The sequence below is a fragment of the Urocitellus parryii genome, chromosome 1 (genome assembly GCF_045843805.1).
Source record: "Urocitellus parryii isolate mUroPar1 chromosome 1, mUroPar1.hap1, whole genome shotgun sequence".
NCBI lineage: Eukaryota > Metazoa > Chordata > Mammalia > Rodentia > Sciuridae > Urocitellus > Urocitellus parryii.
In genome coordinates, this window is record NC_135531.1 from 241,666,255 (window position 1) to 241,685,280 (window position 19,026).

General features: G+C 38.3%; 1 protein-coding gene across 3 annotated transcripts in view; it reads left to right on the forward strand.

The window, feature by feature from the left end:
* Myo1b (myosin IB) overlaps positions 1 to 19,026 on the forward strand; it is a 168,684-nt gene that overhangs the window by 138,566 nt on the left and 11,092 nt on the right. The window contains exons 17-27 of one of the 3 annotated variants that reach the window (XM_026389039.2): positions 121 to 347; positions 3,029 to 3,229; positions 4,763 to 4,856; positions 5,866 to 6,015; positions 7,857 to 7,925; positions 9,624 to 9,710; positions 9,992 to 10,078; positions 11,876 to 11,962; positions 15,061 to 15,135; positions 16,491 to 16,625; positions 18,622 to 18,728. In XM_026389039.2, the coding sequence (XP_026244824.2) occupies positions 121 to 347; positions 3,029 to 3,229; positions 4,763 to 4,856; positions 5,866 to 6,015; positions 7,857 to 7,925; positions 9,624 to 9,710; positions 9,992 to 10,078; positions 11,876 to 11,962; positions 15,061 to 15,135; positions 16,491 to 16,625; positions 18,622 to 18,728 (1,319 nt within the window). The remainder of the gene's footprint in view (positions 1 to 120; positions 348 to 3,028; positions 3,230 to 4,762; positions 4,857 to 5,865; positions 6,016 to 7,856; positions 7,926 to 9,623; positions 9,711 to 9,991; positions 10,079 to 11,875; positions 11,963 to 15,060; positions 15,136 to 16,490; positions 16,626 to 18,621; positions 18,729 to 19,026) is intronic. The other 2 variants (XM_026389040.2, XM_026389041.2) reach the window with 2 other exon arrangements.

Here is a 19,026-nt window from a genome sequence, read left to right on the forward strand (position 1 = left end):
GCATCAGTGTGCCTGATGAACGGGGGTTTTGGAGGGGAAGGAAGTAGCTGCCATGTTGATAGCTGCTTGGTGTTACTGTGTGCATCATGCCCACTATTGAGTCCCATGTGCTGCTCGTAGGTGCTGTACCAGGTGGAAGGATTTGTTGACAAAAACAATGACCTTCTCTATCGAGACCTGTCCCAAGCCATGTGGAAGGCCGGCCATGCCCTCATCAAGTCTTTGTTCCCTGAAGGGAACCCTGCCAAGATCAACCTGAAAAGGCCACCAACAGCAGGGTCACAGTTCAAGGCATCCGTGGCCACGCTGATGAAAAACCTACAGACCAAGAACCCAAACTATATCAGGTATTTCTGGCACAACCAAATTCTTTGACAATACAAATGTGAGAACACTCTAGAGAAATATCTTTTTCCTATTTGCTTCAATCTGAGAGTAGCCCAAGCCCAGGACAACTAAAACAGTTCAGATCTAATAATATGATGTCTGGGGTGGACTTGCATAATGCTCCACTACCTTTCTTTCCCCAAATATAAGGAAGGGGGAACAATTATGTGGGGATGATAGATATTTCATGATACTGGGTGGTTGGCACATAGGGGTTCTCAACTTTCTATATGTTTAGACTTTTTTAAATGACCAATTAAGGAACAAAATATAAAATGGTTTTCCTGATCAGAGTTTACAGAAAGCTCTTTTGTTGCTGTTATTTTGGATTCCTTTGATAAATGACTTAAGCCATGTTACTATTGAGGGCAAGAGGCAGGAGGAGCTGGGGTTGCAACTCTGGTTTGTGTTAGGAAGTCGCACACTTTGTTTCCAAGGAGAGTTGTGGACCAGGAGAGCCAGTGACTCCTAAAATAGCCTGAAGTTTTTCAAATCAATATAAAAGAATCCTTTAAAGCCTCTGGTTTCTTTTTTCCCTAACTCTGGGACATCTTAGGTACTCACCTCAAGATTCAGGAAAGACCAACTAGGATGAGAGTTTACCATGCATGTGTGTGAACTAGAAGAGAGGAAGGTTGCTCTGTGGTGGGCTAGACCTGAGCCTACCCACACCCAGTTTGAAAATTCACTTATGAGGAAATTAGAGTAATAAAGAGTTTTGTGTTTGACTTTTTTACCTGATATTTATACCAGAAGAAAACGTACATAGGCAAAAAACACTCTGGTTTGATTGTCATCAACTTAGAGCATAAATTGGGAGAAAATCTAGTTTCCAAAAAACAACCAGGAAATTTTTTGTGATCAATTGCTTTTGTTACTGTCCATTGAGTAGATTTTTTTTAAAGCTCAGATTTATTGAGGTGTTGTTGACATTGAGTGATATGTACAGATCCTAGGTAAACAGTTCAATTATTTTTTTAACCATTCTACATACAAGTTGGTAACCACCACCCAGGTCAAGGCATAAACATTTCCACCATTTCAGAAAGTTTCTTTATTTCTCTTCTGTTAGTGATTTTTCTAATATTAAGATTTAAGAAGCCTTAATAAATCCTGAGGTTTTGAAGATAACATGTTTCCTTCTAGAATCTTCATAGTTTCAGATTTCATATTTAGGTTTACTGCTTTTTGCCATATAAATAGCCTGTTGTTTTGACACCATACATTGATAGGGAGAAAATCCCTCTTTTCATCCAGTTGTCTTGGTGACTTTGTTGATAATTAGTTGAATGTATGGGTAGGGGTATAGGTCTGAACTTACTAAACTGATCCATTGATCTATTTGTCCTTATTTAAGCCAAAGAGTGGGCATTTTGTTTATAGATGGTGAAAGCATAAAACACCAAGACAAAACTAGTTAGACAGCCATAATTGTGAATTTTTAACCATTGTATTAGTACAGAGGGATTGCTGCAATATGATCCAAAACTAATAATGGCTTAAACAATACTGGCATTTATTTGTGTGTGTGTGTGTAACTCTTAAGTGCAAGAACACCACAGCTAAAAGGATAGCTCCTTCTCTTTTGTGGCTCTGCCATTTCCAGGTGTATTCTTCATTCCCATAACCAAAGATGGCTGTGTATAATATCAATTTTCACATCCAGGGGTAAGCTGAAGTCCAGCTTAACTGGAAGAAGGGGACATCAGGTCCCTTCCTTTTAAGGACACAGACAGATATTACAACGGCAAACATTACTTCTGCTCTGATCTTAGTGGTCAGAGTTTGTTTACATGGCCACAACTACTTGCAAAGGAGGCTAGGAATGTAGTCTTTACCTAAGCAACAAAATACCCTGTTGAAAAGAAGCAGAGAGCCAGGCATGGTGGTGCTTGCCTTCAATTCCAGCTACTCAGAAGACTGAGGCAGAAGGTTTGAAAGTGCAAGACCAGCTGGGCCACTTAGCCTGTCTCCAAACAAAATAAAAAAGGCTTGGGGTTGTAACTCAGTGGTAGAATGTTTTCCTAGCATGTGCCAGGATCTGGGTTCGATCACTAGTACCACCACCACCATCATGAATATACATATATATATGAAGGCAGTGCCATGCTTTGTCTTTTCATTGAGGTATAATATATATTTGTTAGTCTTAATTTCGCCTGTTGTTGAATTTTTACATATGTATGCATGTGTGTTACCCAGTCCAGACTAAAATGTTTTCCCAGACTAAATGTCATCCCAGAAGGCTCCCTTGTCCTCCTTCAATCTTGATCTCCACCACTACCTCTTTCCAAATATAACAGTCCTGACTTGCTTTAGTTTTGCTTAAACTTGACACAGTGGGATCCTACTCTTGGTTGACTTCTTTCACTCAACAAAATGTAATTGGTGTTCTTCCATGGCATTATATATACTAGTGGCTTGTTCTTTTGTTAAAAATTGCTACATATGTAGTATTTTATTTACTTTTAGTTTATTATATAATGATTTGAAACAATTGCTAAAGAAATGACCAGGTTTCCCACAAATAACAAAAGAGTTATTTTGCTAGGAAATGATTAGACACAGTATTTTGTAAAACATGGTAGAGTTGCAACCATAGAGGGAGAGTTTAAAACCTAAAATATTTGTAATCTTTTAGGTGTATCAAGCCAAATGATAAAAAAGCAGCACACATCTTCAATGAGAGTCTAGTGTGTCATCAGATCAGGTACCTGGGTCTTTTGGAGAATGTCCGAGTGAGGCGGGCAGGCTATGCCTTCAGGCAGGCCTATGAACCTTGCCTAGAAAGATACAAAATGCTTTGTAAACAAACATGGCCTCATTGGAAAGGACCAGCAAGGTAAGAAGTTCATTGACCATATGGAATAATGAATCTTTAAAGTATACAAATAACATTGTTTTGTTTTGTTTTTTTTTCACATATGCTATTAAGCTAAACAGAATTGTATAAAAATTTGGTTTGTAGACTTTCATTAGAATACCATTTTGGCTAATTCTCATAGAGTCTCAGTTTTCTTTAAGGTCAAAACAGGACCTTCCAAATCCACATTCAGAACTCACATGTTGATAAATTTTTAAAATATGCCTGTGGTTAATTTGTAAGAGGCAATTTATACTTGGCATGTATGCTTGTATAAAATCATAAAAGGGTAGAGTTAGAGGCATTGAGGATCAGCACTCTCATCTTTTTGCTTTTCACATGTGGAATTTAACTCCAGAGAGAGTTGGTGGGTGGGGTATAGTTTCCACTCTTTGCCCATTTCTGCCCCAGTTGAGAAGTAGATGCCAGGAGCAGATAAAATTCAGCTTCCGAGTTACTGCTAGTCCAGCTGGATTAGAGAGCACGGCTTGGTCCTTGGACTGTATGGCTTTCAGCTAGATTGTTATGAATTTTGCTCACATTCCAGTCCCAGACAGGGTTCTGGATACTGCAAGTCCAGCCCTCTGAGCATCTCCATCACCCAACAGCTTCCCCTACACAGAGAGAACTTGTGCACTGGTGGACAGCTGCTGCAGGAGAAAAATCAGGCCTCACCTCTGCCATGGCCTTTTTTCTGCTGTCACCAATCAGAGAATGTCCCTTTCCCTGAATACTGTAGGAGGCCTTATACCTGCTTTATGGACAAGGACAACACTTGGGTTTTTATTTCACTAACTGATGTTGTCTCCACATTCTCTGTGGACCTGGCCTTTCACAGGAACATCAAGAGCAATTAAGACACACACCCTATGTTATAAGAAAATAGAAAAAATCCAGACGTGGTGTTGTCTCTGATACCTAATTCAGTATCCAAATAATGTAGGATCTGGGTAATATTTCAGTTCCCACTGCTGATTTCTTGGGTATTATAGTAAACAAGTGTCAGAATACAGTACCTGTCTGGTACCTAGTATACAGGTTGGGAAAGTGAGGTAAGTTTTGAAAACTGAAGTTGAAACCATGGTACATTCCTTGATCCACCATGTAAGGCTCGTGTTCTTTAGCATCCATTGGCCTGGCTCTGAGCACTATCCCTTGGGCCTCTGGGGGCAGCCACAATGTTTAAAATGTCTCAGGAATCAATTGAGTAGAATCACCATGGATCTGAGTTTCTTGCACAGCCTCTTGGCCCTGGTTGATAACAACAATATGTGTCTATTTGATACAAGTATTATCTGAATGAAATCAAGAAATTGGCTTTCATACCACTTTTTCTTAGGATGCATAGTTTTGAACACAAATTTACTTTTTTAGTATTTAGTAGAGTTGGTTTAAGTTGTGGAATTTAGTCTTGAACATTCAGGAAACAAAGAAACAAAGCTAAGAACCTGATATCATGACATAAGCTAAAACTATTTATTGTAATAAAAGTTTTTGGTTTTTTTTCCTTAGGTCTGGTGTGGAGGTTCTGTTTAATGAGTTAGAGATTCCTGTAGAAGAATATTCCTTTGGTAGATCAAAGATATTCATCCGAAACCCAAGAACAGTATGTAATCAAAACCTTTATGCTCTGAACTTTAGAGTCTCATAGGCAAGTTTTTAAAGAATAGTTAACTTCATGACATTACCTGAGATGCTACCATGAGTACTTTACTCCTATGTTTATCTGTGCATGTCCAAGAAATTGTGCAAGTAAGGGTAGTGGAGAATGTGTGTGTTATGTAGGACACATCAAATCTTCAATCCAAAAGATTGTGCCCCACTTAAGAAACCATAAAGAAACTGTCACAACCAGATGAAACCTTCCTGATTCACATCAAATGGAAGTAAAACCAGTCTTTGTTACTAGAAACTATAACTCTATTTTTAGAGATATACAAAGACAAAATTGAAAATTTTTAAAACTTAAAAGAACATTTCTAAAATTCTACCATATAGAACTCCAAGGGAGCTTTTTCATAAATGGATTGGAGTATGTTCAATTAGCGTTAACAGTTGATTTGATAATTTGGAAATTTGGAGTACTTGAAGAATGTTTAAATTGTTGAGGAGAGAAAATTTGGCACCATTCACTTCCTATCACAGATAGAGTGTCTCTTATCCAAAAGACTGGGTTCAGGTCTTGGATTTTTTTTTTTTAAATATTTGTATTGATTTTACTGGCTAAAATTCCTATTCTGAATATCTGAAACCAAAGTGCCCCAAAATCCAGAACTTTTGAGCATCAACATTGATATTCAAAAGGTTTCAGATTTGGAACCATTTCAAATTTGGGATTGTGGATGTTCAATCTAAACTAGTTTGGGTCCTCATTGTGTAAAGGTCAACAAACTCAGTTCAACTTCTCTCTGATTTGTCATAAATGCTGATCACTGGAATACAAACTGCATCTGTCATGAATGCATTCAAATATTTTTCTTGTGAGCTATGATCCATATCCTGTGTCATTAATGTAGTTGATTTCAGTTTGCCATTTTACCTTCTGAGAATTACTGTCATGTATGCCATGAGGTTTTGGAGGATTTTTGTCAGTCCACCTATAATTTCTTCATTAGTTATTCAAATTAGAAGATCTGAGGAAGCAGCGGCTGGAAGACTTGGCCACTCTCATCCAGAAGATTTATCGGGGCTGGAAATGCCGCACACACTTCCTGCTAATGAAGAAAAGTCAAATTGTGATTGCCGCCTGGTACAGGAGATATGCGGTGAGTCTCAGTCAGTTGTAATCTGAAATAGAGATTCTAATTTGCCAACAGTTGTCGTGTTCTTACTATGTATGTAGTTTTTACATATTTAATTCTCTCGACAACCTTTTAAGATGGATGTTCTTAAGATGCCTTTTTTAGGCCTGAGAAAACTAAAGCATTGAGGTGTGAAGTAACTTCCCCATGGCCACATATGGCTGCAAATGGCAGAATGGGGAGCTGAGTCCAAGGATGTTTCCAAGCTTGACTATACCAACTTATACATAGCAAGAAATTTACCTTGTTAGTTTGGACTTAAGATTGGGTAAGACAATGTCATTAACCTTTTCACTCAGGTTGGGTCAGTTTTTCAAAATGACTGACTCTTCTATATTTATTGTAGCAGCATTAAGATGGCCTGATTTCCAGAAAGCCAAAGCTGTGTTTTGGTAGAGTTCTGGTTTTTCTTCAGTCTTCATATATCTGACCATATTAACTCTGGGGAAAGATTCAATAATAAAGTATGTTTACTTGATTAATATGGAATTTCTTTTTGGAACTTTCTTTCTCACTTTTTTTATAGACGTTTGTTGGAGGCACAACACAGATTTGAAAGAAGCCTGAGGTTACCCATAGGCTAGATTGAAATTGAGTTGTATTCTTGAAAAATGAATTTTAGTGATAAGAACACCTCTTCCAAGTGTTTTTTATTGTTCTTTACTACAGAGTTAGTTGGAAAGTGATTAAATTTGGAATCAAATCTCAGCTTATTCTTTTTTTTTTTTTCAGTGACAGAGAGATTTTACTATAAGGCTTTTTTTTTTATGGTTACTTATTCTTGTGTAATACATTTTAGTGTATTATTTCCAAGGTTTGGAAATTAGTGAGGTACTTAAATGATTAAACCAAAGAAAATGTGCTTGGTCTTTAAGTATCTTTAAAATTGCTTACCCTTGTTAAAACACACAACCAACTGGGGGCACAGTGGCACACACCTGTAATCCCAGCTACTTGAGAGACTGAGGCAAGACAATGTCAAGGTCTAGGCCAGCCTGAGTAACTTAATGAGACTCTGCCTAATGATAAAATAAAAGTCTCACCAGCTGCCCACACTGACGAGATGAGCTGGGTTCAAAAGAGCTGGCTGCAACATTAAGTTAAGAAAACGGCGAGAAATCATGCACCACAGAAGTAGTTTTCATGTTGAGGGTAGGATGGCTCTGCAACCTTACGGGTCAGCTTCCACACTGGACAGTGCTGGAAAGGGAGAGTGTACACCCGGAATCTATTTTATAGGGGGGACTCACAAAGGAGATTCTTCAAGTCCTTGAAGGCAAGAATGAAATCAGGCTCACCTTTACTTCATGGTTTTGTTCTAACGGGGGCTCCATATATAAATGTTCAATCAGTTGATACTGGTGTACAGAAATTTTTACCCGATTTCCTGTCTGGAAGCAGGGTGAAAACAACAAACTTATAAGGAAACTAGGGAGATTCAAGGTGGGCCCAATAAGTTGCATGTGACAAGTGACACCAAGAAGAGAGAGCACTCAAAAGCAGATGGGTCCATCAGAATATGAGGCTCAGCCTTAGAACAGTGTAGAATAGGTGTTGACAGGGGTGGCTCCTAAGCCATTTGGAAGTTATTTTTTTTTTGTTATCTTGATGTGTACGTTGAATTTACTGTAATAATTTTAGACTTTATTATTTTGGTTCTTGACATGTTTGCTTACAGAAGAAGTGTGAATGATATAGGGTCCTTTGTACTAAGTGAGCGAATATCCTTTCTCAGCCTTGCAGTGTCCGCATCACAGATATATATATAAATACAGCTGCTAATATCTTCCTCTTTTATCCTACAGCAACAAAAGAGGTATCAGCAGATAAAGAGTTCTGCCTTGGTAATTCAGTCATATATCCGGGGTTGGAAGGTGAGTCTAAAAGAAGTATGCTTTGTTTATTTGGGGGTTTGGGGTTCTTCCCAGGATGATGTATTTAGGCTTACCCTGCAGGGGAGGACTCCTCTGCCTCCTGCCTACCCAGTAAACAATCCAATGGGAAGAATAAATATTATGGGCCAAGTGGGGGGCCCTGATGGCCATGTCTTGGCTGCTTCCTTCTAACCAGCTTTCTTTTTGAGAGCTTTGTTCTCCAAGCAGGAAGTTCTTGAAACAATACTGGACATGATCTCAGTATTCCCTTACCCCAGGTTTTTGACGGAAGCTGTGGTTCAGAAAGGTCTTACAGCCATTGCTTCCATGCTTGTGACGAGTCCTGTGTGATTTCAGCACCCCCAGCCTAGCAATTTCCATATGTCCATCTTGCAGATTGCCCCGTCATGACTAAAAGATCCTGCACTCTGGCCATGTCTAGTGGAGAGAGGGTGACAAGGGGTGGTCACTGTTGAGTAACCTGGTTCCAGTCCTTCCTCCATAGCTTAGTTCAGGGTTCAATGAACTGTGTCTCTCATGCCCCATATCTAACCTGTGGCCTGTTTTGATACAACTAGCAAGCCAAGAATGGCTTTCATATTTTAAACTGTTGTTAAGAAAAAGCAAAAGAGGTGATTTCATGACATGTAAAATTTAATATAAAATATAGCTTTGAATGCCATGAAGATTTGTTGGGACATAGTCACATTCATTCATTGCACAGACCATCCAGCTGCTTTTGTTTAGCACTACAGCGGCAGTCAGGTGGTTGTGTTAGAGGTCATCTGACCTATAAAACCAAAAATATTTACCATCTTGCCCAGTACAGAAAAAAGTCTGTGAACTTCTTGCTCGGAGCCTGTGCTGACCACTTTGCTGTTGGGAGATTTTATGGGGTAGTCTGGATCTAGACAGGATACTTTGAGGCTCCGGGTGTGTCCAGGCTTAGGGCTTCTTCAGAGAGTATACCCTGGGCCAGGAGTCCAGCAGCATTGGTGGACATTTGTCTAAACTGACCACGGAGGCCCTGGTTGTCCCACAGAAAAAATGTCAAAATGCAGACCTGAGCACACAGAGTAAGTGACTGCTGCCTGCTGGGTCTTCCCTAACCTCATTATTGGACCTTCGGACTCAGTCTGCAGGCTAGAAACTGCAGAGGCAGGACCTGGAGTCCACCTCCAATCCAGATACTTCCCTGGCTTCCATAAAATCCGTTCCCAGCCATTACTGAAAAGAAGCCACCAGTTTGGGATCAGTGTGATCAATGTTATTAGCAAATTTTAAAAACTTCTTTTAAATAAAAAGAATAGCTACACCTATATTCGAGACAGGTCATGATCAAAGAGGTACTATCTCTAAAGTTCCCCTGACCACATTCTGAGAACTCTCCTCTCCTCTGATATGTGTCAGCTTGCATCGCTGTGGTTAGATTTTTCCTGTTGCCTCTCAGGCCAGGAGGCTGCTGTTCTCATCCTGTGCTGGGGGTGGGGGGGGGGGGGTGGAACTGCCCTGTCAGGCTCAATGCTGTTGTTTTTGACCATCTCAGACTGTTCTGGGCTTCCCTTTCTTTAAGATGTTGATGTTTCACTGGATTATGGGTATTAGGACTTTCATCTCTTCCAGAATTTTCTCTTGGTTACTATGAATTTCTTTCTTTTTATTTTAACATTCCCTTATTTGAGTAATTCTGTATCCTAGGCTCGAAAAATCCTACGGGAACTGAAACATCAGAAACGCTGTAAGGAGGCAGCCACAATCATTGCCGCCTACTGGCATGGGACCCAGGTAGGCCAGAGGCCCAGAGGAAAGCGATGGGCCAGGAGTGACGTGCACAGAGCCATGGACCCTCAGCTTCAAGGGGCAGAACATGTTTCACTGGCTTAAGCTACTGAGCACGCGTTTGCCTCTCACTCTTGCCAACATTTTGGTGTGGGGTGGTGGCACATGCTTTTGCATTTACCGTTGGTGGTGACTGGTGTGTCTCTCTTTTTCTTTCTCCCTTGGGGAGCAGCAGTAACCTTTCCTACCTTAAACTTTTCTGTAACTCCTTTTCAAATGCATCACAGGCGCGAAGGGAACTGAGACGGCTGAAGGAGGAGGCTAGGAATAAACATGCTATTGCAGTTATTTGGGCTTACTGGCTTGGATCTAAGGTACTTGGTGCTCGCGTTCCCATTACTCCATTCTGGAATTCTGCAGTAATCAATCTTTATCTCTAGCATACGAGGGGATGAATGATTATAATCAGTAGTGACTCAGCCTGGTGCATGTCCTAGCAGCCAGATTTAATAAACCTGGAGATGTATCAGTAGTGTGCATAGGAAGCTTAGGCATGTGTAGACCAAAACAACTAATTGCTTACTAATAAGGCATTAGTATATAGTTGCTAATTTTGAAAAACTCTTCAGTAACCTGCATGCTGGGTTTCTCCCTCTTACCCCCCACCCCTCCACTGATGTATGCTGGCAGCGTTTGTAGAGGGTTTTTTTTTTTTGGTGGGGTGGGGGTAGGGGGCATGTTGGGAATGTTAAGATTGGGACTTGAATTAGTCCTCAATGTGTTGGCAATGAGAATGCCTTTAATGCATGCCTTAAAAATTAATCCATGAATGAAATTGTGATTTTTTTGGCTCTATGTGGCAGCTATTGATTATTAGAAGCAAAATATTACATGTGAAAAGAGTTATCATCTTTGATTTCACAGAAAATTGTGCTCATGCAAAGCTAGCTATAATTGCCACCGAAGAATCCCAGGAATTTCACCATCAGCTGTTTGCTTTCAGAAACAAAGGCCTCCTGAAATGTTCTCCCTAATCCCCAGGCAGAGTCGTGGGCTCTGTGAACATTTCACATACCCCAAGGGACAAGGTTTTTAGATGTTTTTGTTACTTAGAAAACCAAAGGTCATCTTTGCTAAAAATGTGTATTCCAGTTAGAGACACAAATATCCACAGAGTCCTCTGTTTTTAAGTCTACCTTGTCAACATTAGGAGCCCATCTTGTGAGAAAAAATGAGAAAAGTCAACCTTTGCCTGCATAAAGAACTCAGTTTGCCAAAAACTAACGAAAATTGTTCATTGGTGTTTTTCCTAAAACATCTGTGAAAAACAAACTAGTTCCTTTCGTCATCTAAGGGAAATGTCCTCTCAAGGGCAGAAGGACTTTTAGATGGTTTTTTGCTGAGATCTCTCCACTAATGAAGCTTATTTCCCAGCTATGTGCTATATGATGTCTTAAAAAATTAAGCCTATTTTTTTCCATTTAAGATAGCATGCATTAATTTTTCCCTAAGATTAATTTACAAACCTGAAAGGTATTTATTTCACTTTTTGCCTTGTTTCAATCTCCAATATATTTCCCTGTTTGGGACCTTAGCTAACATTTAAATTTTATACATACTACTTCTAATTTTTCAACTGGAAAAAATTATTTGAGTTTTTAAATTTTCTTTCTCTTTTTTTTTTTAATTTGCACTTCAGTGAAGCAACCTTTATTCTTCTCAGTTTTGCAAATGGTTGTTCATGAGAGTTGCCTTGTTATTCATTGAAATGAGGTTCACAGCTTCTGTGGCCCCATGTACTCTCAGCAAAAGGGAAATCTAGTGGTCACTGTGTCACTCACCATTCTAAGTCTTCAATAAGGAATAAGGGAGTAGAGAAAGAAACAAAGAAAGAGCCAGAACAGGAGGGGGGAAAAAGGAGAAGAGTGGGCAGGGGAGTGAGGTACGATGACCTTGGGTGCTACACAAATTGCCTCCTCTGGAGCAGAATCACCAACAGCCTTGCCAGCTTGACACCAATCCCTTGGGTTGAAGTGGTTTTGCTCTGTTCCTCTTTCGTTCTGGAATCCTATTCATAAATTGGCTTTTCTGTTTGGTGGGGTATCTTTTTCTGGTCATTTGTGCTGTCTGCATTGGGCTGTCTCTTTTATTTACTATCTAAAACATTCTAGGCTCGAAGGGAATTGAAACGCTTGAAGGAGGAGGCTAGGCGTAAGCATGCGGTTGCTGTCATTTGGGCTTACTGGCTTGGACTGAAGGTACTTCCTCTACCACTTCTTTCTGCCCAGGGTGAACTCTGTAAAGCCTAGCACCTACTAACCCTGAAAGAACTACTGATAATGCTTGCTGATGGTCTGCACAGTCTATAAAATGTCATCTTGCCTGATTTTTCTTTTTGAGAAGAAACATGTATGCTAATATTTTTGTGATTGTAATTTAATAGGTGTCAAGTTGTACACAATGTGGCATATTTTATGAAAGATGCTTTGTCACCTGAGTTTGATTTTGTGTTAATCTTTTGAGCATATTTTTTTTTTTTAAATCATGAGACAGAGCACAATGGTGGAGCTGAAAGCTGACCAGCCACCCACAGTCACCAGCCTGGGCATAGCGGGTTTCCTTTGCCTGCATCTGCCTCTTCTGCTCCTCTAAAGGCTGCTTGGAGTCCAGCATTCTTCAAAGCAAGCATCATCTTAACTGTTCAGCATAGACACGAAAGGGTTTTGTGTCAATAAACTTATGGATTTTCATGAATGAGATGACAGAGATCAGTGGATCTTGCAGTTAATGAGAACTTTAAATTCAAATGCCTTGTGATTAGGGCAGGGTTTTATTCCAGAGAGATGCTTATTGCTGCAGTAGGACAAGGGTACACATAATAAAATATGTAAATACAACTGAGCTTTGAAAACCTTCAAAATGACTTTCAGACAATGTGAAGATTTGGCCTTCTTAATATTCAACTACTAATCACCTTAAGGAATCATCCAAAATCATCTATCTGTAGTGCCTACTGGGGATAATTAGACCCCCCTCTTTTTTTTATATTGTATTCCTCTTCATTATTTTTACTTTAATCTGATAACACTGAATCTTATTCCAAACATTTAAATATTAACTGAGAAATCATTGACTCTGAATCTGAACAACCCTTAGAAATATCCCTGAATCTTTGAACTTTCTACAATTTCCCCTGAAAGTTCAGCCTATAAACTTTAAAATGTCCTTATTAATCCTGATTACTCATGAAGTAATTTTTGAAGTAATTAAGAAGTAACTTAAATGTGAATTTAACAGATGTTCTGTTTGAAGAATTCTGAAAAAGTTCGTTAACTGCTTTTTTTTAGATGCCAAACAAAACTAAACATTTTTCCATTTTAGTCACATCTTCTAATTTGCATTGTAATTTTCATAAAAAGAAGGGAAGTAAACAACATTGAGTCAGAATTCTTACTCTGTGATAATTTCTATCAGTAATAAATATGTTTATCTTCAGTTCTTGGTTTAATTGCATATTATTTCAAATGTTTTTGCATTCAAGGTGTGCATTTAGCAACCTGCTATACAAATTCAGCTTGTAGATATTAAATGTCATTTTAGCAGAAGTTAAATAGCTTTTCCCCCAGTTTCCAATGAGGCAAAAATATTTTAATGTGTTACCACTATTATTGTTACAAAATAAGATTAAACTTCTTTGGAGTCCAAAAATGAAATTAATTTTACCTTTTTTTTTCTTAAAAGCATATTATATTGATATGAACAATAGCTTTGCCCTTTGAAATGATTTGATTTTTTTTGAGGGGGGGAATGATTACAAAGTACACTGAACCCTGACCTTTTAGGACTCCTGGTGCCCACGAGAGGTCTCCATTGTATATACCAGCATGTTGTCACCAGCCTTTTACTGTTTATGTTTTGGGGAGAAATGACCTATTCTGTAGAATATCAAAAAGCATGTTGCAGTGAGCTCAGTTATTATAATGAGTTTCAACTAGATAGAACTAACCACAGCAGAACTTCTAATCCCTTGTTTAAAGATGTTCACATGCAACTTGTTCCACCTTAATTTGTGTGCTTTCCTGTACGATTATAATTTCAGGAAATTTTCAATTTCTTCATATCCCTTCTAGTATCATAAGTTGGAGATTCAAAATATTTGTGAATCTAACAATTCCATGGCTAAAAGAGAAATTATAAGTGGAATATAAATACAAGGAGGAACTGCCTTTATGGCATATGGCATAAATTTTAAACCTTAATAATCTTCAGTTGTGTATAGTGGGTCTGGGGCTCAGATGCCCAGAGGGACCACCCTAGTGACAGAGAAGCAGCAGGTGAAAGGTGGCATGGGACCGCAGGACTCAGGCAGTTTGGAACATGCCTGTCTCTTCAACAGTGACCACTCTGGCCCACCAGGTCCTTTACTTGTAGGAATGGGGCTCACTGTTGCTAAACCCAAGAAAATTATAAAAGAAATCTACAGTCTTAACAAGTAAGATATTTATGTACAAACTGAGTTTGGTTAGTATGTTGGTAGCTTTCTAATGTAGAAATATTTTGAACATGTGCATTTAAACCTAAGAAATTGGCAACAAAAGAAAAAGCTACTTAATTCCGGATTATTCAAATAGAGTAATATTTTGCTATATCCTGGCTCTCCCATTTATATTAGGATGATAATAAATTTAATATTTCTCAACTTCAAAGTTAGCTGTATCATTCATTCACAAACTCCTCATTTAGTTATTGTTCTTCATTAGACAGTATGCAGAATAAATTAAAACAATGTAGCAAGGGAGAGTGAATCAAAACCATAATATATGTTTTAAGTGCTATGATAACATTAAGTGTAAATTGAACAGAGGATAATGGTAGTTTAAAAGCTTCTTAAATACTTATATTTAGCCACATTCAGTTTTCAGTGTACAACACTGAAGTTCTGTCTTCATATGCAAGGTTTTTGGAAATATCAATATAGTTCCTCAGATATTTCTTTCCACCGCATTTGTTTAAAAAAAAAACTGAAGGGAGATTATCTTATGTAATATTTTCTGAAGTGTATTTTAATTTGTGGCAAGTTTGCACAAATGTTTCTTGTCAAATCATCTATTTTAGAAACCTACTAATGGTATTTAAAACATCCATTCATTTTGATATTATCATTTTTCATCTCTCAATTTCTTTTTCTCTGACTTAAGATCTACCATCTGAGTGTGCTTTCATTAGTTTACTCAATCCAGAAAGGACACTTATAAATTGCTTGTTTCACAAGTTGTCTTTTTTAAAAAAAGAGGTGTATTATGGTGATCACATGCTGGCCATGCTGTAACCACAGATCTGCTTTATCTTCTTAAAGGTACGTAGAGAATACAGGAAGTTCTTCAGAGCTAATGCTGGAAAGAAAATCTATGAGTTTACGCTTCAGAGAATTGTAAGTTGACACTTTATATGTATGGCTAATTAACCTTATTGGATTAAGAACTTGCTAATACCCACTCAATAAATACAGTAAATTGTGAATTTTTTTAAGTGATAGTGTCTTTTTTGGTAACGATTTTAAATCATAACTGAACAGAGTTAATAATCTTTTGTATCATTCCCCAAGCCCCAAATTCAGGAGAATTGTGTCAGAAAGATGGTAGATGCCCATACATGATTCATAAAATTGTCATCTTCTTTGACAGAAAAAACTTGGAGGAAAGTGATTCATCAGGAAAGTCAGACTCTTTCTCTGTTAAACCTCAAGAGCTGCAGCAGAGCAAACAAGTTAGGGGTAGAGGAAAGCAAAACTGGGTGAGGCTGGATCCTGCCCTTTGCTTCTGCAAAGATTTGTTACTTTAGCAAGTAAAGATTTGTTACTTTAGCAAGTTATTTAGCTTCTGCAAACCTTGTTTGTTCATCTGTAAAATGGGTGTAATAATAGCACTAACCTCCAAGCTGTTATGAGGATTGAAATGGGATAATGCTATGAAACTCTTACAGGGCCTGGCACATTATATACAGATGCTCCTCTACTTAATGATGGAGGACTCCCATTAATTCATCATATATTGAAAATATGATATAGACAATACACTGAATACGCCAAACCTACCAAACATAGCCTAGCAGCACACCCCACGGCGGGGTTTTAGTTGTGCACCCTCCTGATTGCACGGCTGACTGGATGCCGTGCTCACTACTGTTGCCCAGCATCTCTTGAGCCACATGTGACTAGTCCAGAAAAAGACCAGAATTCAAAGAACAGTTGCTACTGAATCTACATTGCTTTTGCATCATAGGTTGGGGACCATGTGTTCTCTGTAGCAGTGCTGTCCACCGGGACTTTCTGCAGTGATGAACATGTTCTATAACTTTGAGATACATAAAGTATCTGCTTGCCACATGAGGTTATGGAGCATTTGAAATGTGGTAGTGTGACTAGGAACCCAATTTTTTATCTTATTTTATTTGAATTTCCAAAAAGTTTAATACAAATAGCCACATATACCTCGTGGCTACTTATTTGACAGTATAGCTCCATAGTGTTGACTGATGTTAGCACTAGTGTTCGTGTGACTGTTTGAGTTAGTTTTCTTTTCTATTAACCATTTGGTAGAGCTCAGATTTCTCTACTTGATATGAGAGAATGGACTAGAGACTTCCCAGAGGAGTTACAAAGTTCTATGAGCTAAAACTTGATAAATTCTACTGAAGACTGAGGTTCATTTGATCATAGAGCATGTAAAACAGTGTCTTTTCTGATATATTTTCCTCATCTGGTATCTTCTCTCAAACCCAACACAGGTGCAAAAATACTTCTTGGAAATGAAAAATAAGATGCCTTCCTTATCGCCAATAGACAAGAATTGGCCATCCAGACCTTATCTATTCTTGGATTCCACTCACAAGGAACTAAAAAGAATTTTCCACTTGTGGAGGGTAAAAAAATGTCATGATTGCATTTCTTCGGAGACTTATTATATATTTCGAGTGTTTGACAGCTATTATGTAAAATCAAATTTTTTTAATATTTATTTTTTAGTTTTTGGTGGACATAATATCTTTATTTTATATTTATATGGTGCTGAGGATCGAACCCAGTGCCTCATGCATACTAAATGAGCACTCTACCACTGAGCCACAACCCTAGCCCCTAAAATCAAATTTTCAACACATTCTTCCTTTGCCTCAGAGGGACTTATTTGAGGACTTTGGTATTCTTGAGCTTTGCATTTGCTGTACTTGACTTTCTGGGGGCTCCCTCAGCAGCCGAGGCTAAGCCTGTGAGGTCTCCTCTCGGCCATGGTTAGAGGAGCAAAAGGTTGTACCAACTTTTTGTTCCAGGTTCCAGTTGCTTTCAAGTGGTCCAGTTTGTGTTTTTCTCTTTCTGTGAAAAGATATTACAGGAAATAGAAACTGTGAAATTTTAACGTCTTCAAACAAGATAGTTAAATCCTACAGTTGTATGAGTTTATCAGATCTGTTGAATACATACGATCCACTTATGAACACAACACTTGGATTGACTGGAAAAAGGCATTGAAGTCCCTAAAAGACAAGATGTCCTCTACCTAAAATAAAGAGAAGCTGAAAATCTATTTTATATTGCCTTATATCTTAGTACTCTAATTTCATAGGAAAGCACAGCGTGCAATTTAGGTGTTGGGGTGCATGGAGTACTTGTTATAGATGTTGACTTTATTTCAGAAACTTGGTTTAACCAGGTATGTGGAATGCTAAATATATGCAATTATCAGATGTAATAAAATCATTAGGTAGAAGAGTTTATATTTAGTCAAGGAATCATGGGTGGATATATTTTCCAGGCAGCGCTTTCCTGCCTAGCAGTGTAGGCCTTGTCCTTTATGTAAAAGAATCACATGTGTATAGAGTGACATTATTGCTAATTAGCCTGACAGGTGGGACTTGCTCAACATATGGAACAGAATTATGAGTTCTGTTCTGTAACAGAGATTCAACAACTTCTCAGTTGTTCATCTCCCCGATTGAGTGTAACATAGAAATTATTTTCAGAAAGAACAACAGGGAGCTACTAATGCAAGGGTCTGCCCTTCCCTCCCAACCCCATTCTGACCTACCTGGGACAGGAGATGGGGGTTGAGAAGCCTGTTTCCTCCTGAAGGGAGCCTTTCTGTGGGAAGAATTGGAAGCAATACTAATGTTTTTGCTTGAAGTTATTTCAGCGGTGGTATTCAACCCCTCACCTCCAACTGAATGTCTTGGAACATTCATCCTAAAAGTTTGTCCCTGCTTCTCTGGCCATCCCAGTCTCCTTTCATTGTGTCCCCAGGATCAGGATGAAGGGGGACTTCTCAAGTGTCTATGCACGTTGTAAAGTGGAAGTAGGATTTGTTCTGGTGTTTTTCAAACTATACATCATAGCATATTTGTGGGTCTTGAAATCAATTTAATAGCTTACTACCAGGGTTTTTAAATAATATAAGTAGAGAATAGAAAATAGCAGAGTACACAACATGCAGAATTAAGTATTGTTTTGCGAAGCTTTTTGGTCATCCTCTGCATGTGTAAATGTGTGCACTGGGTTGTGAGGTCCAGATTTTTTTGATTCGTATCTCTGTTAAAGAACTGAGCCTCAGGACTGGGATCCTTAGGGACTGACATCACAGCAGGATGAGTCTGCCCCTCACAGGGCACATGCTAGTTGGGCCCTGGTGGGTTTTGAAGAAGCATTCTACATTCCACAAGAAAAATAATAGCCTTTGTACTTTTCCAAAACCAACTTCTTAAAAATCAGGAAGGAAAAATGTTTTGGCCTCTTAAAATGAATGTTTTTTTCACTTTCACTTTTATTCTTATTGCTACTAAATTAACTTAGCATATTTAAGAACAAGTAAAAGTTCATTTATATAAGTGATGTTTTCTTTTTTGTTGTTTTTCTCCCTGTATCTCACAGTGTAAAAAATACAGGGACCAATTCACAGACCAGCAGAAACTTATTTATGAAGAGAAACTAGAAGCCAGTGAGCTCTTCAAGGATAAGAAGGCTTTATACCCATCTAGGTATTCTGGTTTTGCTTTACCCATAAAAGTCAATATTTTAAAATTTGTTCTCCAATACATATGAAGGTCTTTCCTAGGGAAGTTTTGATTTCAGTACTAGATGAACAATTATTAATTTTGTGTATAATTTTCTAATCATCTGGATGTGAGTGCACATAAACACACTTAAGCTATAGTTTCCACAGTATTCTTTGATGAAATGAGATTACAGGTGGTTTTACTCTGTTGACGTTAGCCTGCATACTTTACTGAATAATTGGAAGTCATATAAAATAAAAATATATATATAGGCTATTAA